At 58.2% G+C, this 25,113-nt stretch overlaps 1 protein-coding gene across 1 annotated transcript; it reads right to left on the bottom strand.

The window, feature by feature from the left end:
- Positions 1–13,163: 13,163 nt before the first annotated feature.
- Positions 13,164–16,028, bottom strand: SIX3 (SIX homeobox 3). Its single transcript, XM_068564667.1, has 2 exons — positions 15,226–16,028; positions 13,164–13,356 (listed from the first exon to the last, which is right to left on the bottom strand). The coding sequence occupies exons 1-2, from the start codon at positions 16,026–16,028 to the stop codon at positions 13,164–13,166; spliced, it is 996 nt and encodes a 331-aa protein (XP_068420768.1).
- Between the last annotated feature and the right edge of the window lie 9,085 nt (positions 16,029–25,113).

Below are 25,113 nucleotides of genomic sequence, written 5' to 3'. Positions count from 1 at the left end.
ATAAAATAGATAACCAACAAGGGCCTACTGTACAGCACAGGGAACTCTACTCAATCCCTTGTAATAACCTATAATGGGAAAGAATCTGAAAAAGAATGGATACGTATGTATATGTATAAATGAATCACTTTGCTGTACCTCCAAAACTAACACAACATTGTAAATCAACTATACTCCAATTAAAAAAAAGAAAAAAAGCTCACCGAGGACAACCCCACAGGGCCTCGACTGAGGCAGTAAGTGTCACTCTCAGACCTAGTCCCCGGACTAAGAAGAAGAAAGACCCAGCCTCGTTTCCATTCCAGGCCTTCATCCTAACCCATCTCCCTGCCCAGCCTGCTCTCTCTCTCACCAGCACTGAGCTTCCCAGGTGGTCCCCAGCCAGGGGCAGAGGAGGCTGAACATCCATGTCGGTCTTCCTCCAGGTCCTCTGGCTTCTATCACAGAAGTGCAGGCAGGATGGAACCAGAGCTCATGAGGTCCAAAGACTGTTTGGAGCTTCACCTATAAGACCACACACAGTGCCACGCAGCTCATCAGGTCTGAACATAGGGCAGCTCCTGCCCCCATGCCGACCAGTCCTGCTGCTGCAGAAAGGCCCAGATGACCACAGGAAGCCTGGACCTCCCCCCTCCTCGGTGATAACCTGGAACTTCATAAGATGCCAGTCAGTTTGCTGTGGACCAAATTTGACCTGGGAGCCAGTCAGCTCAACTAACCATGACGTGACCAGTAGAAACCTACACTGGGCTTGGATGTGTCAAGGAGGAAAAAGATGTTTGGAGACAAGGGCCTGGGCCTGGGCCAGTCCTCCAACTGGATGGCAGGAAGGCATCCAGAAAGATCAGTGTTCCTAGAGGGCCCTGAGGCTCCTTCTTTCGCCCCTGATGCCAGGAACCAGGATTTATCTGCTTTCTCCAGCTTGGGTAGAAATCAAGACCCTAGCCCCTCGGGCCCTCCAGGATGCCGCCAGCTTTGCTGGGTTGGCTCTGTGACCCTGTCCCACAGCCAACCTGACCTACCTTCCTGTGTACTTTAGCCTTTGTGGTTCATCCACGTACATTATTTAAATTCTAACTCCAACTTCCTGTCTCACCATGAACCTCTTATCCTTAGGCAAAACAGGCTCAATCCAACAGACCACAATCCCCTGCCCAAAACCTTTGGGGTAGATGTGTTTGGGAATTCAGAATTTGGGGGATTTCAGGAAGATACATATAATTGTGCCTGTTTTACATATTCTACAGTACCACCCTGGGGGTACAGAGCAGTACCTGTAATCAAACACAATATTTCCACAGTGGAACATCTGATATAGGTGCCAAGTGGGATAAATAAAGACTATAAATAGCTTCACTTCAGTTTGGGGCAGATTTTGCTGCCAAATAGTTTTGGCAGCAAACATACCAAACAAACAAGCAAAAACAGAGCTTTCTGAGTTTGAGATTTGTCGAGAAGAGATTGGAGATCAGTATTTATGCTGCTTAAGAGGGAAGCAGGCAAGCAAAACTATCCTTGTGAAAGGAAAAGAGCCTGCGGCGATAGAGCCTGCCCCCTCCCACCACCGGCCTCACCCGCTGAGATCCTGGCGCTGGAGCCCAGCCTCCTCCCACACTCTCTGGGACTCTGTAGAGTTATGGGCCACCCTACTGCGTACTTAAGGCCAGAGCTTGAGCCATCGTGAGTCTGTTTCCTGATCGCTTTAAACTGGGAAGGAAGTGATTCCACAGGCTCCTTTGACCTCTGACGTTTTATTATCCTATGAAATACATTAGCCAAAGCTGGCTGCACTGTTCAGAGGAGGCACCACCAGACCAACGAGCACCCCCAAGAAAGCATCTGTCCCTCTCAGCACCCATGAGTGTCTTCGGACAAGCTCCTCCCAGTCCCCGATGGTCCTTTCCTCCTCACCAGCCTGGAAAACTTGTACTTAAGGGTTAAGAACGGCTTCAGATGCCCTCCTCTGGGATCTCTCTTTATTCATGCTTCCACGTGGGCGTTGAAATCAATTTGTGTGGGGCATTTCTCTGCTTCCGGTAAACTATGATTGCACGGCCAGCGTCCACGTTGCCACGCGCTGTCCCAGAGGTGTAACGCAGCGCCGGCACACAGCAGGCACTCAGCAAGCAGTTGTGGAGGGGATGAGTGGGTGCTAGGTGAGTGTGGCTTCCCGCCAGATGGGCTATCATGGTGGAAGCAGGGCCCGCGCGCCATCTGGACGAGACCCGGAGGCATCTGCGGGAGAGGAAGTGAATAGTGCAGGAGAAAGGAAGACTTTGCATGAGACACGCATTACAAGTCCAGGCGGGCAGCTCCGGGACCACATAGTAAAGAGAGAGGAAGGAGCTGGGAAGGTGAACCCAAATCCCACAGGCCAAGGTGGAGGGTCCTATAGACGCAGAACTGTGGACTTTGGTATAAGCCAGGGCACGGCCCATCGCAGACCCCTTTAAGAGCAGAAAAAGGCGATTCTGGGGGAAGCGGTGCTCAGAAAAACCAGGAGGAAAAGCAAAGGCCTCAGGGCCAGCCACCACCCACCCCACCCCCACCCCCACCCCCACCCCACCCCACCCACCCCACCCCCGCCGCAGCCCGACTGCGTAGCCAAAGCCCGCGGCGCCGGTGGGTGAGACGCTGCGCGCCGCCGCCGCGAGGTGGCACCAAAAACCCGCCAATGGCCCAGAGCGCACGTTGCCTTGCCACCTCGGACCTGGTTCTGCTTTTGGCCTGGGCGCGCACATCCGGAGCAGAAGCATGGGTCGAAGCTGTGCGCCACGGCCAGGATCTCAGGGTCCCGGAGGCGGAGGACGAGTCTTCCTCGGGTGTCCAGCTCAGAAAACTCCTAAACTGGTGTCTGGAAGCTTCTCGAGGGACTCATGGAATTTAGATGCCCTGCCCCGCGCCTCTCCTCTGCACTCACCCCGACCCCACCCCACCCCCAGGGGAACGGATCCCTTCTTCCTCCCGGATCTCTCCGAAGGCGGGCTCACGTCCTGAGCTCTTCTGCGGAACAGAGCCGTGGTCCGCCTTCATCTTTTCGCGTTCCCACTCAGCCCGGGTTAGGACCTGAGAGCGAGTCTGGAAGCTGAGGCTTCCCCGTCCTACACTCTGAGACCTGTCACACCCACGCACACGCAGTAAACACGTGCCGGCGAGCAGTCACACAAAGGCCACGCACCTGACGCCCACTCGCGCAGGCTCGCCCGGGTCACGCGTACGCGCCGGGCTCGAGAGGGGCAGACGGAGCGGCCGCGAGGATCGCAGCACTCGGTGCCAAGAGACTTGAGTTTGACTTGAACTTTTCTCTGGCTCGCTAAAACCCCGTTCCTCCAATAACGATCTGTGACGACATCGCCAAGCTGCCTTGAGGCCGACGCCTTCTCCGCGTCGAAGCGCTTGCTGCAGCCTGGAAAGCTTTCTTTAGTGTCCCAATGGCTCAAACGGCAAATTCCCGCGCTGGGCCGTCTGGATCCCCTGAGCCCGAGACCCGGACAGCACGCGAAACGGTTTGCAGAAGGCTGGGCGCATAGAAGTTGCGCAGAGCCTGTCGCGCTAAGACGAAGAATCTCCAGGCGCATGAGTCCTGGGTCCCCTTCTCCATCCCTGACTCTCTGGGATCCTGCTTGCAGGCCACACTCCCATTCACCTAGTGTGCTGGTCTCCTCGGGTCACACCAACTACTCCCCGTGGGATCGCCAGGCCTCGGCCCTAAGGCTCAAGCTTTCGCCGTCCTCCCTCACCCTCGCACCCCCTCGGAGTGACTGTTGCTGCGAGGTGGGACTGAAGTGGACAGTGGTGGGCATGGGAGGAGACCTGGCCACTAACATCCTCGGCAGGGTGAGGGTTTCCGGAAAAGGTGCACGGGTCTGATTGGCTCGGGATCCACCGATAGACCCCTCTAAGGAGCACGTATGAGACTTTTGAGAGGCTGAAGGTCATGATGCTTCTGGAGGAACTGGGGTTAGAAGGTGAAATCTGGGACCACGTCACAGATCCATGAAAAGAGGACCAACACTGAAATCACATCATCAGGGAGCCCACAGGTCTCCCACTGGCCCTCATTACTCCTTGGGAATGTCTTCAACCAGCCCTGCAGCCTTATCTCGGGTCCCCTTCACTTCCTGCCTGTCTATGGGAATAGCCTCCTAACCTGCCTTCCAGCCTACAGCCTCACTCCCTCAAAGTCTTGAAGCAGAGCTCTGCATGTGATCATCAAAGCTCTCCATAAAGCCCTATTTGGCTCCTCAGTGCCCATGGGATCAAGCCCACACAACTTACTTGATCTTGTAGCTGGACCCAGACTCCCCCTTCTCTCAGACTTCCTTGTGCACCTGAGCACCAGCCACACGACACTGCTCTGTGCTAGAATGCAACCTCCTCCATGCTTTTGCTCCTGCAGTTCCTGCCTGGAATCTCCTCCATGGAATCCAATTCCTCTTTCTGGCCAAAGCCATCTCTTCTGCTCCTTTCCTGTTCCTGCCCACAAAGTTGTAATTAATCTCCAAGTTGCCTCCCCAAAATACTCCGTATGCAACTCCTGGGGTCTGTTTTTTGGTTTTTCAGTGGTACCTCGAACTGCCCACTGGATTGTAACTTGAGGGCAAGGCTTAACTGTGCTTGGCCCTCCCTCTCCACTCAGGTCTTATTTTTGGACTAAGTTGGATGCAGTGGTACCCACAAGCATACATTGCTCTCAACAATGTCCCTCCCCCTCTGGCACATCTACAGGTAGAAGTGTCACAAGGACATGAGGTAAATATTTCTCTTGCATCTCATGGGAATGTGGACAGTCTCACTGCACACTCATCAAGGTTCACATGTACACATACACTTCACACCCAAACACACACCATGGAGTCCTACGCCACTGGGCAGCGCTGGTGGTTCTAGCAGAGCCCAGTCCGATCTGGGAAAGGAGCCCGCTGAAATCCTGCTCATCCACTGGGCTTCATAGGAAGCCATCACGTAGCCTTTTGCCCGGCGCTTCTCTCCCAACCGGGGCCTGTAGGAGGAGCTTTTTGGTTGGGGCTACCTCCTTGCAAGGTCCAAGTTCAGGAGCGTGAGAGATGGTGCCCTCAGACCCGCAGAGCCTGGGGCCGCTGCTCCCCGCCCTCCCCCACTCCTTTCTCTCCCATTTTTCCTAATCTTTCGCGCCCAAATAAGGCTCTTAGGAAAGTATTTCCTCAACTACCGGAGCGCACGGGCGAGGAAGACCAGAGGGGGGCACCGGATGCACAGGGTGGCGGGCTGAAGGTACAGGCTGGCTGTGTGACAGTGGCCAAGTCGCGGCCCTCTCCGAGCTTCCGTTTCTCCTTCCCGTGTAATCAGAGCCGCTTCCACCTCAGAGAAAGGCCGTGGTGGCCGGGGCCTGGCTTCTGAACGCCCGCAGGTGTACCTCGGTCCGTCCTTTCCCCCTAGTCCAGCCTGGCCCTGCCGCGCCAGGGCGTCCGGGACCAGGCGAGGGCAGGCAGGAGGCGGCGGCGCGGGTCTGGGGCTGCGGAGCCAGGGGCGCGCGCGCCCGTAATTAGCAGCGCGTTCGGTCATCAAGGGGCCCTGCTAAGAATTTCTGTTTAACAAAGGTCTCAAATTAGTTATGACGGTAAATAGTCATCTCAAAATCCCACCAACTAAAGCTACTGCCGGCCTGGAAGGGCTCCAGGCCGCGTCCAGGCACACCCGGGCCAGCGCCCGGGGCTGCCCGGCACCGCGGGGATCCCAGGGAGGCGGGGGCGGGGCGGGGAGAGGCGGCGGGACAGGAGGAGCGGGGCGTCTGGCCCCGAGAGGCCGGGGCTTGGGTCACAGCGCCTCCCAGCGTCCTGAAAGAAGAAAGCCGGAGTCCGAGCCAGAGGAGCTGGGACAAAGGCCCAGCGCCAGAGAGCGCCGCGGAGGCCTGGAGGCGGAGCGGGCCCGAGGGCAGCGGAGCGCACGCCCGCCGAGCCGAGGCGGCGTCCTCCCAGACCCCAGGGGGCTGCCTGCCCCCGACACCGCCGGGCTCCGCTCACCGCTGGGCCTTGCCTCGGGCCCTCAGCCCTTCTGTTTAGGTTCCTGGGCCGCACACACTCCGCTTCCTTCACCTCCAGGGATCCAGGAACTCATCCCCGGCCCGGAGCCCACCTTTTCCAAGGGGAGGAGAACACCTGAGCTTTTGGGGTCTGTAGAGCGACTCCGGCCCCGCGGAGAGGCTCCCTCCCGAGCCCGGCAGTGAGCGCCTGAGGCCATACATACAAGTGTACGTGATTTGCCGTGCGCCTTCCTTTCTTGCCGCCACATTCTATAAAGTCCTCAGTGTCTGAAGGGTTAGACTCCGGCAGGTTAAGGCCCTTCCCTTTTCCGGGGGAAAAAAAAAAAAAAAGTGTGTGTATAAATCCGTGAGAGTCATGGGCTTCCCTGTAAAAGGTGGAGAGAGATTGCTGGGAGTAGAGACTGCTTCTGTGCTGTGCAAGGGGGTGGGCGGCAACGCGTGTGCCTGTGTGTGTGCAGGGAGTGGCTGCGTGTGTGGTGGGAGTGAAGTCATGTGGGGGGCTCTGAGAGTGTGCAGCGTGAGGGGGAACGCTGCTGAGGACGCAGAGGAGTCAGGAGGGTGCTGACTGGGTGGGCCTCTCCTGAGCAGAGGAAGCTGCCGGAACTCCCCAGACCACAGGAGAGTGGTCAGTCTGGGGCCCCAGGCCACCTTGCACCCTGGCAGCACTCAGTTCACCTCCCAGGCCCAACCGGCCACAAGTCCCTTGGGCTCCCCTAGGTGCTTTGTTGGAGATGGAATTGTTCCTGGGCTTACAGGCCCCCTCTCTGCCACCGGGCTTGGCCCTCCCCCTGCCTAAGCCCGGGAAGTAGCTGCTCCCCGTTTCCCCCTGGTCTTTCTCTTCCTGCCCCTCCCGACTTTTTGTCTCAACTCCCCCCTCCTTTCTCTCTCTTTCTCCTCCTTTTGCTTGTCTCCCCTCTCTATAATTTCTCTCCCACTTCTTTATTCTCCCTTCCTTTCCTGTTCTGGATTATAGAATGGAGACCCCTGTCCACCTGACTACTCCCAAGATTATGCATGTTTCTCTGACGGTGTTTATGTAGCTCTCTGCCTATCTTCTTTGGGGTCCTAGCCTGGTGTGTGTGTGTGTGTGTTTGCACGGTGTGCTGGGAGTGCGTGAGATTGGGCAAATTGGTGGCATTTGAGTGCCTGGAGTCAGGCTGTGTGGTTTGGGGGTTGAAGTGTCTCTGGGTGGCATTTCTGTTATGTCTTTGGGTTGGTGCATAGTATGTTGTGTGTCTAAGGGTTTCCTCTGTGTATCCTCCGTGTGTTTGTTTTGGTGGATGTGTAGTGGCTGTGTTCTCTGATTGTATTTATTGCTCATCTGCTCCTTTTCTCGTATGTGAACTTTTGGTGAGCCCCAGCCCACTGTGTATCACAGGCTATGCTCTAAACATTCTTGGTGCTAAGGCTGTTTTACGCCGATGTGTTTCTTTTGCGGTGTGAATAGCTCTGGATAGCTCAATAGGAGGATGTGATTGTGAGATTGGCCATGTTTGTGTGTGCATCTGTGCAGTTTGGAGTGTGCGCACCCTGGAGAGCGTGCCTGCAGGGGAGAAGGAGAATGAAGGTTCTTGTGTTTGTGTCTGATGAGGACCGATGTGTAATCTGTAAAGAGGAAATCAGAAAGGCAGGCCCTATGTTGTGTTGGGAAGGAGGTCTACGGATGTTGGGAAACTGCTCTGGGGGCAGGCGGATGTATAAGGGAAAGGGCTCTACTGGGTTTGTGATGACATGGCTTGGGGCTGAGATGTGTGCATAACATGGGGGTAATATTTTAGATAATTGAGTGTGTATGCATGTGTGTGTGTGTGTGTGTGTGTGTGTATGTGTGGCGTAGCCTCTGTCAGCCTGGCTGTGCCTGCTTGCTCCTGCGGAGCCCCGCCTGACACAGCCGAGCTCAATCAGCCGCTGCATGAATACACTCGAATGGAAAGTTGTGCTCAGCTGACCGGAGAAATCGGACCCCGGCTAGCATTGCTCCCCTCCTCCCTGGCTCTCTCCTGCCCTCCCTCGGGCCAGACACCCGCCCCGGCCAGCCAGCGCACTGGGGCAGGAGGCTCAACTCAGCTGGGGCCGGAAGGGGCCTGGGCCGTGGGAAGTTGAGGGGCCTGAGCCCAAGAACTTGGGGGCGAGCATCCCCGGTGGGCTGGACATCTCAGCCCCAACTCTTAGGGGTGGAGGGCGTAGGGAAGGGCCCAGTAAAGTCCCCAAGGTGGCAGCCGGTGCCTCAGGTGACAGCCACACAAAGACCCAGGCAGGGAAGGAGGCAGAGAAAGACAGGGAGAGGGAGAAGATACAGAGACATGCCCTGCTTGGAGAGGCCAAGCACGCCCAATGTGCCACGGGTCTGGGACTAGGCTGTGAGCTCCAGTGACCTGAGCGATGAGCTGGGTCCAGAATATTCCAGGCTGGCCCATTCTCCTTTCAGAAGAAGCTGAGGGAGCCACTCTACTACCACAGCCCACACTAGGGTTCGAGTTCCACTCCCATTGGTTCGTCTAGGCCTGGGCCTGGCCCTCCTAGCCATCGCTGGAGCCCTCCGTGCATCCAAAGTCCACGGCCTCCAACACCGATCCCAGACTGGCCAGGCTGCTGTGCCTCCAACCCCACTACTGATCAGCATCCCCACCCCGCGCCGTAGCAGCTTCCAGGTCATTTCATTTTAATCAGCTGTATGTCTCGCCGGGGATAATCAACTGCACTGGCGCTGGGCAGTCGATTCTGCAGGACTCGAAGAGGGCCAGAAGAGGGGCCTGGTGGGCAGAGCTGGGGGCGGGGCCGAGGAGGGAGAGGTGAGCAGGCCGGAAAAGGGGTAGAATGACCTATATTCCCTCGGGCAGGCGGCTTCTAGGGGTCAATGCCTTTGATACAGATTTTCCCGGGTTTCGCATCCCATTCTGCCGGTCAGGTTTCTGGTGCAAATCCCAGATCACTATTGTTTTTCTTTGAGGGAGGCAGGAACGAAGAAAATATTCCCAGATTGGCTGTCATTCTTCAAGCCCCTTACACCCTAGAGTAGGCAACCCAGATACAGGTACCCAGAGGCCTATGCACACAGGGAAGGTTCCGAGCCAGAGTGCGCTGGCTGGGGCACCAGAAGGAAGTGCGCGGCACACAAGCAGGGGTGCGCCCAGGGTGGCGTGTGCCGTGGCTCTGGCACACCTGGAGAGAAGCTGGCCCACGGGCTGGCCCGGACAGAGGGGGCGGATGAACGTTGAGGCCTGCTTATCCAGCCTGCTGAGGCCCACGCGAGAGCACTCATGGGCACACCCGCTCCCCTTGCCAAGGCAGAATCCGCAACACTCCCAGGCCATGGGGGCTACGTTTAGCGGCTGCGATGGCTTTTCCCCAGCAGGGCTTCAGCCAGGGCTTGCCCTCGAGCTCTACCCTGGCGGCCCCTGGGACATTGACTGCCTTGGCCGTGGCTTTGAGGGACCCAGAAAGAGAATGGGCAGGCAGCCGATTAAAGGAGAGATCTGGCCAGCAAGGGGCCTCTTTCCCCTTGCTCTGATGTTTAAAGGGGCAGGGGCCAAATCCAATGTAACATCCGCAGTGTGTCAGGGTAACGGGTGGACTGGGGAAGCCAAAGAGCCCAACTCCCCTCTGCCCTCTGGGTCAAAGAAGACCCACTGTGACTCTCCATTCCTTAAAAGGAGAGGAAGGAGGGTTAGGGGTGGGCAGCCGCCTGGCAGTCATATCTATGGACTGACTAGAACAAGGGAACCCACACATGTCCACACCAGATTCAAGACTCACAAGACACATGTCCACTGCGCGGAAACTCCTGCACACGCAGCATCCTGTAGGTGTACTTAAGCCACTCCTTGCAGAACTAGGGACATATAAACTGCCCAGGCCTCCCACAGATACCCACCCTATAGGCGATAGACATGAAAACACACACTGGGCACACACTGATTCAGCGTACACACTTTTATATCAAACATCACAACACATACACCCCCTTTATATGTAGACCTTGATTGCATGGTGGAAGCCAGCTTTCAGAATCGCACACATCCACACCACTCACAACCAGCACTCACGCCTCTCCTGCAGGGAATCCGTAGGTAAGGTCAGAAAGTGCAGAGTGGAATACTGGTATTTGTACAGACCTAGTAGAAATGTAGGAGATGAGAGTGGCAGACAAGAGATAGCAAGACAGCAGGCTGGTGACACCCAACGGGGCTAGGCCCCCAAGGCTGAAGTGGAAAAGGAGGAATGGGCACTGGTTGCCCCAAACGCTTTCTCTGCTGGGTATGTTGAGAGAAGGAAGCATTTTAATAACACTGGTTTGTCCCCTGTCCCCAGACAAAAAGGCATCTGCTCCCTCGTGTCACCAGTCGAGGCCCTTCCAGGGGTCACCCTCTAGCAGCACCATGCCTTTCTTTCCACCCATCAATTCTGGGCGGTCTGTTGGGTAGGGTCCTTCCAGACACTCCACACTGTCTGAGGCAGCCACGCCTTGGGTTTCCAGGCCCAAGGTCTGGGTCAAGTATGTGACAGGCCATTTGAAAATGAGGGTAGGGGACGAGCCCCTCACCCCAGACATCATTCTGTGCACCAGAACAGAGGCCCAGGCTGAGTAGAACCCAGGCAGCCCTTTCCCCAAATTCCTACTACCTGGGTCACTATTGCCTGAAATGTGGCTCCATGAGGAACGTTTCCCCAGGCAGTGAACACACGCAGAGATTTACACACTGCGTGCCAGGCCAGAGAACTTGGAAGCTCTCGAGGTGGTCTGGACGCCCTGATTCTAAGTAAGTACACACGCGGGAACCTTCTCCACGCAAGCACACGCCCTGGGCGCACAAGGCCCCACTTGCGCCCAGGGCACCTCCCGGCCTGGCCGCCTTTCTGCCCAGCCCGGCCTACGTAAACCCAATGGTGCTGCAGGGCTGGGGACAAAAGGAAATCGGAAATCAAAATTAGTTTGGAAACGGGCGCGAAATTCCAGGCACGTTTCTCCTTAATCCTACTCGCTTTGGAAACTGGACTTTCAAGTGAAAGCAAGTTTTCTGAAATTACCTCTTCGGCTCCTCCTCGGGCACAGGCCGGCCTGGCCCAGAGCGGAGGAGGCGCCGCCAGCCACCCCAACACAGGGACCTGTGGGTCCTCACCCCACCCCCCGCGCGGGGCGGGGAGGCCAGGGGCCAGCGGGAACCTGGTTGGCAAAAGGCAGTGATTTGGGAGGGGGGGGTCATTTTAAAGTATAACCCAACTCTGAAATGCTCGAGAGACTCCAGTTGATCCCAAAAGACGAAAAGAAATTTCAAGGAGACAGCGAGCCATAAGGCAAGTCATACAGTCACACAGACGCACATGTGGGTGGTGAGGAGGGAGGTTATCCTGATTCTAGGCCCTAAACTCAAACTACCTCCTCACTCTCTCTATACCCTCCTCATCGGGCCTACAGTTGTCCCCCGACCTCCACCCCCACCTCCAGAAGAAGAGAAAACCTGTCACCTCCGGTGTAGATTTATGCTTGCGTTTGGCGAACTTGTGTATTTCCCCTTAAAAAAAAAAAAAAAAGAAGGCAGTAACCACCAAAAGACGCCAACATGCTCCCAAAGACCCACCAGGGCCTCGGCAAGGCTGCAATTCCTGGGGATCTAGGCCTGGCATCTCGCGCTGAAGAAACCGACCGTAATCCCCTCTCCCTGCACCCTCTCTGCCTTTTCGCTCGGGATTTGGCTTTAGTTCTTTTCCAAAGGGCCTGTTCCCGTCTTTCCACCTCCACTCCCCTTCTCCAGAAAAAAGCTCAGACACAGTCTTAAAACTCTGCTCCAGCTCCGGCGGCATAGCTGGAGTGGAAGCGAAGGCCGGGCTGCTGCACGCCGGGGCTGCCGGCACAGGGGCGGATAAAAACACCAGTCTCCGGGAGTGCTAAGAAAATGGAGAATACTGTATTTGCTTTAGAAAGTTTTTACATATAGATAAACACGCAGTTAAGATAACAGTAAAAGCGCCCTACGGGGAGTGAGAGATATCTCCAAAGCAGCTAAGAAATACTTGAAATAGCTTTTGCATAAGAATACTACGGTCTCACTCTCCGCTTTCGCTAGCGACGGGGTCCCTCTTCCTAACCCAGCTCGCCACGCCACGCCTTGACTGCCAAGTCGACGCCAGGAACATCGAGTGGGAGGGGAACCCCAAAAAGGAAAGAGACAGGTGAGCGGGAAGGGAGAAGAGGGTGGGAGAGAAAGAAAGAGAAAGGGAGAGGAGAAAAAGCAATATCATATACAGGCAATTTCTACACATATATTACAAACTGGGAAAATGACCGATCATTAAGATATACATAATTCATATAAAATTTTGAAATAAAAATAAAAATCTGTTACAGTCATAACTATTCTTTTTCCACATTTATAACCAGTACCCACACAGGCAGTGACAGAGTGGAGAGAAAAAGGTGCTTAACAAGAAAATGATTGTCTGCTGAACAAAAAACAGAAGATTGCATCTTGTTTGACCAATACTTGGACTTAAAAACAGAGAAAGAAAGAGCGAGAGAGGAAAAAAGAGCGCAACAAAAGGCGAGAAACATTTGCTATTTCCCTCTCGAGGAGTTCTCTTTTTTTTAAACAAATTCCGAACAGAGATGGAGGGTTTGTTTTTTTTTTTTTTTTTCTTTTTGTCTGTTTTGCTTTTGTCGTCTTGTCGTCGTGGTGGCGGTCGGTTTTTGTATAGTCGACTCTTTTTAAATCGTTTTAAACTAGAGAGAGTATTTTCCCAGATACAAATAAATCGTCATGCAGGTGGGGTGCCGGGTCCGTGGGAACCAAAAGGAGAAGCCGTGCTTGTCCTAGAAAGTATACAATTGTCACCTCTTTTATGTTTTCTGCCCGCAGCATCAGCGTTTGTGACTGTCTGTTGGCGTCGCGGTCCTTTGGGGTGGCCGTGGTGGTAGATGGTGGTTGGGAATTGTTGATGGTTTGCGTTTAATTTGTTATTTTTCTTGGTTTTTATATATTTTTGGCTGGAGTGGAAGTGTGTGTGTACTTGGGTGTGTGTATGATTGTGTATCCTGATTTCGGTTTGTTCTGGGGATGGAGGAGGAAGAGGAGGAAGAGGAGGAGGTCGAGGAGGAGGAGGGGAAGGAGGAGGGGGAGGAGGGGGAGGAGGGCGGCCTTGGGTATCATACATCACATTCCGAGTCGCTGGAGGTTACCGAGAGGATGGAGGTGCCGGTGTCCGCGCGCTCCGTCAGGCTGGACACGCTGGTGGTGGGACTGGCCGCCGTTGACGGCGACTCTGCCGAGCCGTGCGTGGGGCATCCGGGCTCGGCCAGAGAGCGCATGCCGCTCGGTCCGATGGCCTGGTGCTGGAGCCTGCGGGAGACAGAGAGCGGCGCCCGCCCTGATACGGCAGCCCCAACACCCGGCTCCGCCAAGCCGCCTCCCTGAGCCCGCGCCGCCGGGAAGCAGGACATGCCGCCGCCGGTGCTCCGCAGCCGCCCGTGCCCCTCCACCTCCCGAACCCCGCGCCCTTCGCCGTCGCCCCCGACTTCGCTCTCTGCCAGTATACCCCTCTTCCGGGCAACTGTCGGCTCCCTGAGCGCTGCAGCCTCCCCAGCGCGGTCTGGGCTCCCGTCTTCCCCTCCCCGGCGTTCTCTGGAGCCTCCCAAGGCTTCCCAAATCGGGGCGGGCCTCGGGGGGAGAGGTAGAACCCGAGGTCGGCCGCCAGAGGAGGGGAGGCCCGGGCGCACACTGCGAAGGACGCCGAGCCCCGAAGGGGCAGAAGTCGGGGAGAGGCTGGGTGTTTCTTCTTCCCCAGCCCCTGGGACTCTTCCGACTCAGCCGGCTGCCTCTGGAGTGGACGGGTCCCCTCACTGCCTCCTGCCTCAGCTCCCCCAAATCAAGAGCTGCGGGTTGCTCGCCCGCCGCCTCTTCCTGGTAGGACCGGCTGGCTTTGCTCTCTGGATCCTTGAGCAGAGCGCAGGATCAGGGGAAGAGAAAATAAGGAAGCTGGGAGCAAAAAAGTGGGGGAGAGGAGGGAGAGGGAAAGCGGGAGACAGAGAAGGCAGGAGGGGAGTGCAGAGCCGTCTCCGGCTGCCCGTTCCCCGGGCCAGGCAGCTGCTATGTAAACCTAGTGTCTCTGAGTTCTCCCCAAGAGGAGGCCTTCCCCTGGCCCTGGGCGCTGCCCCCATCAGGCGAAAAGTTGGCTGCAAAGGCAAGGGTGAGAGGGCCAAAGGCTTAGGCCTGGGACACCTAAAACGGAACACACTCACTCCCTCCAGGAGCTCACACCCAGTCCCCAGCCCAGGCAGTTGTCGGCAACTGCAGCCCTGTTCCCTGCAGTGCATCAGGCCCAGTGCCTACGCTGGCAGGGCTGGGACACAGGCCTTCCATCAGGGCTTTCACCCAACTTCCTCCTTTCCCCTCTTCCTCTCCACTCCTTTCCTGTTTCCCCCTCTTCTTATTTTTCTCCCTACTTCCCCCAGGCCCAGCTCTGCTGACAGGTCAAACGCAGTGCAACTTTGTGAGTTTGTGGCCAACTTGCCGGGCAGCAAAGCAGCTTCTGCTCCTATTTCCCAATTTAGTGGACTGAGGGGATGCTCCTTGGCTTCGGCAGGAGGGCTAGCACCGAGACACACACACACACACACACACACACACACACAGCCTCTCCACTCCCAGCCTGGCTCTCCTGCTCCTGGTCAGGCAACTTGCAAGGCTTTGGGTACAGGCCTGCTGCACGGTGGCCACCGGCCTCTCCCCTTTATGCCAGGGACCCAGGTTCAGTTTCCTCTCCCAGACGTTCGTGGATTCCTCCCTGGGTTTTTGCAATGCGTGGAAATAAGAACCAGGTGGCAAGGAGCGCTTTCCTTCCTTCCCTGTCTGTAGACTCCAGAGAAGCCCGGAGCTGGATCCCAGGCTGAGGAGGCTGACGCGGGTGCAGCGCAGAGCTAAGGCTCCCAGGGACACGACCCAGGGGTTATGGGCACTCAGGACCTCACACACACTCTCTCCACCCTGACGAGAGACCCTTTAGGGCAAAGCAATCAATACACCCACGCCCGCTCCTCTTCCACGCTCCTGGGCAAGCGGAAACTTTCTCCAACTGACCAGGAGGTCTCGGCTTCTCGCTTGCTTGGCAGCCGCTGGCCTCCCGCCTGCTGTCCGCTCACCCTCTTTTCAACCGCTCTCCCCCTCCCCGGCCCCGGAGAGTGTAGCCAGGCCGCGGGCCCCGCCACTGACCTGTTCTTGGCCGCCGCGGCGCGGTCGCGCTGCCTCCGGTTCTTAAACCAGTTTCCTACTTGTGTGGGAGTGAGGCCGGTGGCCTGCGCCAGTTCGCGTTTCTTGCTGGGGTTGGGGTAGGGGTCCTGCAGGTACCACTCCCGCAGCAGGCTCCGAGTCCGCTCCTTGAAGCAATGCGTCTTCTGCTCGCCGTCCCAGATGGTGCGCGGCAGCGGGAACTTCTTGCGCACGCGGTACTTGTCCACCGGGCCGAGCGGGCGGCCGCGCAGCTTCTCGGCCTCCTGGTAGTGCGCCTCGAGCCACATGGCCTGCAGCTTGCCGTGAGACTCCTTGGTGAACTTGTGGTTCTCCAGGATGTGGTAGAGGTCGCGGAAGTTGCCCGTGTGGAAGGCGACCACGGCGCGCGCGCGCAGGATCGACTCGTGCTTGTTGATGGCCTCGCACGCCCCGGGGGCCACGGGCAGCGACCAGAGGAAGCGGCCCAGCCGCTCGATGTCGCCCGTCTCCTCCAGCGTCTCGCAGACGCTGGCCACCTGCTCCGGCGAGAAGTTGAGGGTGGGCAGCTGGAACATGGACAACTCTTCCGGGGGGGCCCTGGAGCCGCCGCCGCTGCCGCCGCCGCCTGCTCCGCCAGCACCGCCGCCTCCCGCACAGTTCCCGCCGCCGCCGCCTCCCGCGCCGCCGCCTCCCGCACCGTTCCCGGCGCCGCTACTCGCCAGAAGTAGGGAGCGGTGGTGAGAATCGGCGAAGTTTGGCAACAAGAAGTGGGAGGAATAGAGGTCTAGGGGGGAGCGGAATACCATGGACTGACCTGAGAGGAGAGGAGAAAATTCAGGGAGAGGAAGAGAGAGGGGAGGAAGAGGAGGAGAGGGGCGATGAGGACCAGGAGGAGGGAGAGGAGAGGGGGGAGGAGGAGAAGGAAAGGAGGGGGGAGCAGGAGGAGGAGGAGGGGGAGGAGGAAGGGCGTAAGGGACACCCACACCCCACACACATCCACACACACACACACCCGCGCAGCCACATAGAGAGGGAGGAAGGAGAGCGGCCCGGTGCGCGCGCGCAGAGAGAGAATCCGAGACAGAGAGGGAGAGGGAGAGAGAGCGAGCGAGAGCCAACCACCGCCGAGTCAAGATTCAGCGATTCCACAGCAATCGCCCTAATGACAACAGCCTCATAATATCTCCCCTAAATCCACAGTGAGTGCAGCATTGAAACATTTTGTTTCGCTTTTCTATTGGTCTGCGGCGTGTCGTTGTGGCGTTGCCACGGCAACCGCTGCCAATCACTGTCAGCCCTGCCAATCAATACCGAGAACGTAAGGACGGTTTTACCACTTAGCCAGAGTGGGGGGGAGGGGGAGAGCAGGGAAAGAGGGAGAAGGGGGGAAAGAGAATTTTTTTTTTGATCTTTGCAACTCTTAATCTCACCACTTCCCCCCTTCTCTTCCTCTCTCTCTCTCCTTTTCTTACTGTCTCTGAGCTCCCTCTTTTTTCCTCTTCCCCAAAGAAGTTGATCCAGAAAATTTAATAGCCATGGGCATAGAGTTGTTGAATGGGATGAGCAATTAAAGGGGGGATTTTGTTGGGAGGTGAGAGGCTCCCCACGCTGCATGAACGCCGAGGACCAGCCCCCAAGGAGAGGCCGAGAGCCAGCGGAGCCAGCAGGGTTTGCACATGGTGTGCACGTCGGGCCGCCTCTTTCTGCCTATGTGAGCACTAATAGTGGCGAGGAAGAAAGGAGAGATGAGATCATGGGGCCCACCGCGCGCCGACCCTGGTCCGGCGGGCTGCTGCGCCCCAGGATCTCGGATTTTGGGGGGCATCCGGCGCCTGGGAGCTGGAGCCCAGGACCTAGGGTGCTGGAAGCCGCTCTGGCCTCCCTGGTCCGCAGTCCTCGGCCACGTTTACCCCAACTTCCTCTGCATTGGATCTGGCTTCTCTTTAACTCTGCTCCCAGTCATGGTGCCTTGATTTCCCCTATTGGCTTATATTTTAAAATAGCAGTAGAAATAACAGTACACTTTCCATCTTAAAAAGCAACCCGCCTCTTTGTTTCCCCCCCCCCCATTTCAGCTGCCTCCCTAGGAGCTGTGGAGGAAGTTGGGTTGAGACGCCTGGAAGCCCTCTGCTCCCCTCCCAAGATGCCACCTATCCCACAACCCCCAAGGGGCTCTGGGTCTGCCTACCAGCCCCAGAAGGCCACTCAAACTTTGGAGGCTGCCCCAAGAAATGGATAGGCCTGAAAATGGCTTGCTTGCTCACACTGAAAGGGAAAAAAATTATAAAACTGTCTAATTCCTTTAAGGAAAGTAACATTGCAAGCCTAAAAGAAACCCCAAAAGGCCCATAGCATGGGGAGGGCCCTCCCTCCCTCTGGCCACTGCAGCCTCCAGGCCAGGCATGGGTATTTATTCTAAGGTATGTTGCTTTTAAGAACATGTAATCAGCATCTTGAGCCGGGCCTCCCTTTGTGAGGCTTCTGTAACTATGGAAGTGTGATTTACGCAGATTTGTCGGGGTCAGAGACGTCTTTCCCCTGAGCACTGTGTATATTTAGACAGGACTCGGTTTGGTGTTAAAAAGTGTATATTTTGAATGAGTTCACACACAGTAGCCAACAATGCCCACATTGTCGGCCCGTGTACAACGTGTATTGAAACGCAGCGTCCAGACTTCAACTAATCTGCCCTCAATAAAGCTGAAATAATTATCCTAAGCTGCCTTTCCAGAAGAAAAATCATTGAGGAATTCAAAACTTTTTTGAAAAAAAAAAAAAAAGATCTTTTCTACATTCCGATGGAGATCTGGGGGTGAGGCGCTGAGTCCACACCACTTTGGAGATCTCAAAGAGGGAGGAGAGAAAGAGAGACTGTGAGAGAATTTAAATAGGAAACCTAACGCGACAGGGGCTGCAAGTGTCCCAGCCCCTAAACCCCTAGTTCTGGCCCTCGTTAGGCCTTGACTCCCCGAGCACCAGGCCTCCGGGGTGAGAAATGCAAGTTGCTTTGGAGGCTCCACTGCGGCTGGGAGGCTGTGGGCTGCGCGAGGGGGCCCGACACCGGCCACTCAGCCCCAGTCAGCCAGAGTCGCTGGTCCTAAACCCGCTGACTGCGGCAGAAAATTATTCGCCCAAAGGGAAGACCCGCCAAGCCCCACTTCGTGGGGCTCCGGGTATCTCTCCCCTCCGTGTATCTTCCTCCCAGCCGTGAGTCCTTTTCTGCTAAGCTGCGAAGCTCTAGGCGGTCGTTCACTGTGGGCCCAGAAAGAGCCCTAAGGTTGGGACACAAAAACAGACACTTCATCTTTTCTTCCCGATCCCTTTCTCTTGTAGGGGAAGGATTATAGGCTGAGGGGTGGGAGGGGGAAGGGGCAGGAGGAGGAAGCGGGGGAGGAAGGAATGAAAAAGGGGAGGGGAGTGGGTATTGTGCCGCGTGTGGGGGGAGAATTCCTACGGGTGGGTTTCCGAATATTGTGTTCAACTTTTTGAAAACAGCTCGTGACCCCGAAACTGCATCCCCTGGAGCCGAGGACCCAAGGCGCCGGGCGGGCGGGTGAACCCAGCCAGTCCCCTCCCCGTGCCCGCAACCCCCGCCTCCGGGTTGGGGCGACCCGGCCTCTCCCGGCCGCCGCCCGACCAGCCCCGGAGGGAGGCTGGGCAGGTGCCGCGGGCTCTGCCGAAAGCGCTGAAATCGAAAACCGTCGCCGCTCAAGAATTGAAGCAAGTGGTTCTGAGGCTCAGCTCGGCGGCACCCCTGCCCCCAGCCTCAGCCGGGGAGCCTGCCGACCCGCCGCACCCCTCCAGCGGCTTGGGGGTGCAAAGTCGGGCGGAGGGAGGCAGCCAGGCGCGCAGCTTTGTGCGCCGGGCCAGGGCCGGGCGCGGCGGGGCGGGCGCGCAGCCCCCGGCTGTCAGAGCCTCCCCTCAGAGCCGAGCTCCGCGCCGCCCACCGAGCCCACCCCGCGGCCCCGCAGCTGCCAGCGCCTCTCCGCTCCGGCCCGAAGCACCACGCCCGCCGGCCGGAGCACGTAAGTTGAGAGTCCAGAGAGCTGGGGAGGGAGGCGGGGCGGCCAGTCCTCGGCGCGGATGGCTGGACTGGCTCCCGGACGAGCTGGGAGCGCAGGCTCCGCAGGATGTCGGTTTAAGGGTGCTGGCGGGGGGTTGCGGGGGGGATGTGGAGCACCAAAGCTTCCCCTCCCAAATTCCCAGACGCTGGGCGTTGGGGAGGGGTGTTAGGAGCCGAAGGACCTAAGGTTCTGGGGCCCAGGCCGCCTGCCCTGGTGCTCTGGGGACCCGAAGCATTGGGCAGAGCCAGGGCCGGGAGGTGGGCCTGGGGGACGCCCGGAGGAGGTGGCGCGCAGGGGGCTCCTGCACCCCGTTCTCTCAGAGAAGGGAGATCCGGATGGACAAGTCAGCCCGCGGAGTCTCTAGGTCTCCTCCGCCCTCTGGCCGCTCAGACTCCGGGGATTTGGCACCCGTACCGGCCGAGGTCACAGAATTGTCACCATCGTCCCTGCTTTAATCCTGGCCCAGGCGATGGGAAGGACAGCAGTACAGGTGATGGGGGGAGAAAGGGCGTTTGAGCTGGAAGATGTCCTTCTCTTACCAGGACCTACCGGTCATTTATTTACAACTAAATCAGCCCCAACCCAGGCAGTCTCAACTCCACCAGAAGAGGTGCCTAAGAGATTCCCACTCTTTCCTAGTTTCGGTTACCGGCAAAGCCAAGGGGTCTGGAAGCCTCTGAGAGAGGAAGACCCGAGGGCTGGGGCAGCTGCACCCACTCGGCCTTGCTCAGCTCCATAGGCCAGTTTGTCCTGGGGGGCAACGCCCTTCCGGCCCCCAAGACATCGGGAGGCGGGAGCTGGCCGGGTGGCCCGCGGTCTGGCCTCCCTGAAAGCTACAAACTGAGGCCCTTGGCGCGGGCGGCAGAGGAGGGCGCAGGGGAGAGCAGCACGCAGGCGGGGAGGCCGCGAAGTCCTTCAAGGACCCCGATTACTTTCCTTTGAATGAAAAACAACAACAACAACAACAACTGCTCCCTTCCCGCGCCCCCACCCCCCTTAGCCTCCGGGGACCCGCGCTCCTAGCAATTGTCGACACGGACAGTAAACACAGCTCAGTTGCCTCAACTTTCTCCGTACATAAAAGTTCCCGGCGTGCGGGGAAATTTGAATATTTGATCAGCCCCTTTGAGTGACCCTCATTAGCCTGGCGCCCTGCTAAGGCCCCGGCATTGCAAGAAAGCTGCTGGGCCCGGCATTTGTATGCCTTGTTAGCGCCGCTTAATGAAGCCGCCCCGACCGCTCAAAGGCGGCCTCCGGGCCGGCGGCGCGCACCTCTCGGCACCCCGCTCTGCCTAATGAGCCCCAACGCCCGCCGAAGGCCCCTCCGCCCCCCACGTCCTCAAACAAGAGAAGTTTGGCTCCAGTCTTGGGCCACCGTCCAGGAGAGTGGGCACAAACCGGGCCTGGCTGGCTGTGGTGACCCAGCCCCAAGAGAAGAGGTGGGAGACTTGGGGAAGATGTGAGCCATACGGGCTAGGGGATGGTTTGTGGCCTCAGATTGTAGCCCAGGGACTGCACTGCCAAAGTTTCCCAAGAGGGCCAATTTCAGATCAATTAGTTACCCCAGTTCCTTAAAGAACTGCATCTGGACTAATGTTGGGGCGGCAGAGGAGAGATGCCCAGGGGAGAGTCAGCTTTCCATCTCCTTCCCGCTCCAACTTCCTCTGGTCTCCACTGCTCAGGAGGCACCTACTTCTTTGCAGAGATCCTCTATGACAGCCAGAACTGGTGTGCTAGGGCTTGGATTTAAGAAGGGGAGGGCACACCATCATTGCTCCCACCATCCGCAGACCTCAAGCACAGTCAAATGTTATGACAGTTGGCACTAGGGAAGGCAAAGTACCACAGCCCACCCTATCCCTGCCCACACTTCCAGCCATGCCCTCTCTGGTTTCTCTTTGATCACACATCTGGCCTTCAGGAGGCCTGAAGAAAGTGCTCCAGGCAAGGGGCCACCTTGTACAAGACCAGCTGGCGGCTAGGGTGAGACAGACTAAAACAGGCCTGAAGGAGAGAAAGAGAGGGAGGGCTCTGTAAGGAAGGGGGACCAAAGCACCATCTTACTTTCCCTTTTTTTTGGTGGGGCAGGTGACATTGTTGACCAGCAGATGTCAGGAACCTTGTTAACAGTTGTGCTTCAGTCCTCTGAAAGAGTCGACGTTTTCCTGTTGCTGCCCCCTCCCCCCATGCCCTTTTCCCTGGACAGTTGTCACTCAAGGTCCTTCCTTGCTCACCCAGCTCTTGGGCTTTTAAAGGTTACTTTTGAGGGTATTAATACACTGAGCTTGGGAAGCAGTTTGCTCTCAGATGGATACTCTGGGCCTTCTGGAGGTGCCCCCCCCCCCCAATGCCACGATCCCTCAGACACACATGGGCTGGCCAGGTTGGTAACCTCTGGACCCCATTCCAGGGTGGCCCCCTCTAGGAATGAGTGGCACCATCCAGCCCTCATCCTCTGCCAAAAGGCCAGGTAGGCCCTGGGATAGCAGAGCTTTCTGAGTCCATCTGGTCTACTCCTCTTTCTCTCCCCCAGCTCAACTGGCATGCCCCGCCCCTTATCCATCCTACGACCTCCTAATTCAAGCCCAAACTGACTATTTTTAGGAATCGTCTCTGACCTGGGCAAGGTAGTGCCCTGGGCCTTGATCCATGCAAAGGGCAAAGGTAGGAGGGGGGAAGAGAGGAATGGACGCTGTTGGAGAGAAAGTGGTCCTGAGGCAGAGGGTATAACTCAGCTCTGTGGCCCCAAGGCCAGGCCCACCAACTGCTCAGGGGAGGAGGCGAGAGGAGGGGGCTAGGAGTCCGCGGGCTTGGGTCGGGGCAGGAGGGACCTGAGGCGTCGGCGTGGGGGGCTAGATCCAGAGAAGAGGGGCGGGGAGGCGGGGGTCGGGGGAGAGCGCAGGGCGAAGGTGGGGGGGGGGTGCGCTCTTTAAGAGCCACACGGCTGGCAGGAGAAGCGCGCGGCCGGGTGCTGGTAGCGCATTGACCCCGAAGGGGATTTAGCGGGAAGGGAGGCGCCGGCTCCGGGGGCTTTGTCCGGGGGCGACCAGAGAGGCCGAGGCACAAGAATAAGGAGCGACCGCGTCTTGAAAGGCCAAGCAGAGGCGGCGGCGCTGCTGCTCTTGACTTCTGAGCAGGGCTTAGAAAGCCTGTCCCGGCTTAAGCAGAACTGCCGGTGCTGGGCCCTGAGCGCCGAGTCCGGGCGCTCCGAGCCCCCGGCCTCGGAGCCGAGGAGGCGTGGGATGAGGGAGGCATTGGGGTGGCTGGGGACCTGGCAAAGTTGCTTTTGGCTCTGGATCCGCCCGACCCTAGCTCAGAGCTGAGAGCCTGACGGGCCGCGCCGGGAATGGCCAGAGAAAGAATTTTCTTTTTCCGTTTGGTTTTGTGTGTCCACCACGCGCAGCTCCGGAGCCGGCCGACCCCAAATGGATTCTCAACAGGTGGCCAAGTAAGTCCATTTAAGAATTCTGGTTATATCATCAGCCCCTCCCAGTTTCCCCCCTGGCTGCCCCGAATTCCCTCTGCTCCTCCCGCCGGCGAAGGCGGGAGGAGAAAGTGGGGGAGGGGATGAGCGGCGCTCTCTCCCTGGGGGTCCTCCGGCTCCCAGCTGCAGCCCAGGACTGCTCCCCCAGTGCCCCGGGGGTCCGATCACCCTTAGGTCCGTTGTGGGCCCTGGTATCCCGAGGTGTGTGTGCTGGTGGGGGAACGCGCCGCAGAGCCTCAAGAGCGTAGCGGGCAGGAAGGGGACCGTGGCCGCGCGGCCTTTGTATGGGGGTTTGTGACAGAAACCCAACTATACACCCTCTTTTATGAGAGGCCGGGATCCGGCCCGGGGGAGCTGGCGCCAGCTGTACAGTAGCCCGGAGAAGAGCGTCTCAGCGGCCGGGGTTGGGGATAGGGTGGGAGAGGTGGCGAGGGCAGAGGAGGGAGGAGGGGGAAGCAGAGAAAGGCGAAGGCAAGAAATCCGGGGCGTCCGAGTGAAAAGTCGGAAAATGTCCTCAGAGCGCGCGGGAAACAGGCGCTCGCGCCCCCGGGCTGACATCCTCTCCCTCTCACACTCACACCCTTACACAGCACCCACACCTACTCCATACAGGTAGCCCACGCACGCAGCCTTGGCAGTGCGGAGTCTCCATCCCCCGCGCCCAAGCGCAGCCGGGAGGGAGTCGCCCTCCTACTCCCCCTCTTCGGCTGCCAAGAACCCTTCCGCCCTGACAACGTTGCCCCGAGACTGAGTGGGGGAGCTGGGAGGGCCCCCAGGGCTGGGGCGCAGGGAGGGTCTTACCTGCGGAAAGGTAAGGGAAGCCGGGAGCAGGAAGCAGCGGCGGATAAATATTCATTAGGAAGTGTGTCTCCTTTTAAACCGCGCGGCGCGCGCTCTGGCTCCTCTCGCTCTCTCCCTCCCTCTGTCCTCTTGCGAGGCTCTCTCCCCCTCTCGCTCAGTCTCCCCCCCAACCCCCACCCTTTCCTGCGAAATGCCGGGTGGATCCCTGTCTAGCTAACCTGTTGGGAAGCCTGAACCGCGGGCAGCGCCTCTACAGCTGTTTGCCTTCGCTCTCGGGGCGCGCGTTCTCCATCCTTCCTCCCTCCTCTCGCCCAGCCCCTTACCCCCTCCTAAATTACTACATCATTAGCTTTATTTTCCGGTGTGTGTGGGGGGGGGGGGGCGGGGAACTGCGCAGCCCGACGCACGTCCCCAAAGCAGGATGAAAAGCCGGCGCTATCAAAAGCTGCCCCAACTCCGTCCCCACCCCACGTCCCCACCCCATGTCCCATCTCCACCCAGTCTAGTTTCTTTTCTCCCCTCTTTTCATCCCCACCTCCAACCTGTACCAGCACAACTCCACGATCCCCCCCACCCCACCCCGCCGCCAATCCGGGTGACCGGCTGGGTCGGCAGTGAGACACCAGGTCTGTAGGTCCAGCGCGCCGAGGTTGGGACTTCACCCTGCACTGGGTGTGGGGATAGCTCTCCGAGTCCCCCTTTCCCACGTAGGTTTTCTAGTTGACCCTGAGTGGGCACCTGGGCAGCGTGGACTTTACGATCAGAACACCGGGAGCGCATATCAAGGGCCTCACCTTTCCAGGCCTCAGGGCCCCCAGGCCTTGGCCCTTTGGCCGGGCCTGGGAAGCTGTATGGAGGGTGGGGAGAGGTGGCCTCACTTTGTGCGAATGCACAGGAGAGACAGACCGACGGGCTGACGACGGCCTTTTACGAACAAACTGACCTGAAGTTAGCCGCGAGTACGCATCTTTCTCTCTCACACTCACGAGAAAACACAACTACAGGATTCCAGGAACGCACCGGTCCCCGCACGATCCCTGCGAGAACAGCCTCCAGTCGCAGGCGAGCCACCCCCATCCCCAACCCAGCAAGCCGGAGGCCAGCGCTCCCGCTGGCTTCGGAGACTGGAAGACTCGCGGGCCCGCAAGGCGGCTCCTGGCGGAGGGATACATCGCAAGGCCTTCGCAGCACGACCCCGACCACCCTGCTTCGTACCCTTCCTTTCCGCTCCAGGCCCCTAGGCCTCAGTAAGGGCTCCAAGGGATAGCGTGGCCCTAGGGTGTTTGGCGGTGGCCGGGGCGAACGGTCCTGCATCCGGCTAAGCTCGGAGCGCCGAGGTGGGGGCGGGAGGAGGGGCCGAGGGGGCGGGTCCAGGCCAGTTCCCAGTTACAAATACAGCTGCTCCCGGGAGGCTGAGGAGGCGAGTTTCGCCCCCAAACACGTAGATCACTCACCCCGAGGCGCCTAGACTTCCACTGTGGGGTCCTGCAACTTCCGCAGGATCCCGGGGCGCACTGGGCCAGTTGGTGCCCTGAGTGGAGA

Source organism: Eschrichtius robustus, chromosome 15 (genome assembly GCF_028021215.1).
Source record: "Eschrichtius robustus isolate mEscRob2 chromosome 15, mEscRob2.pri, whole genome shotgun sequence".
Lineage (NCBI taxonomy): Eukaryota > Metazoa > Chordata > Mammalia > Artiodactyla > Eschrichtiidae > Eschrichtius > Eschrichtius robustus.
This window is presented reverse-complemented; position numbering and strand designations above follow the sequence as displayed.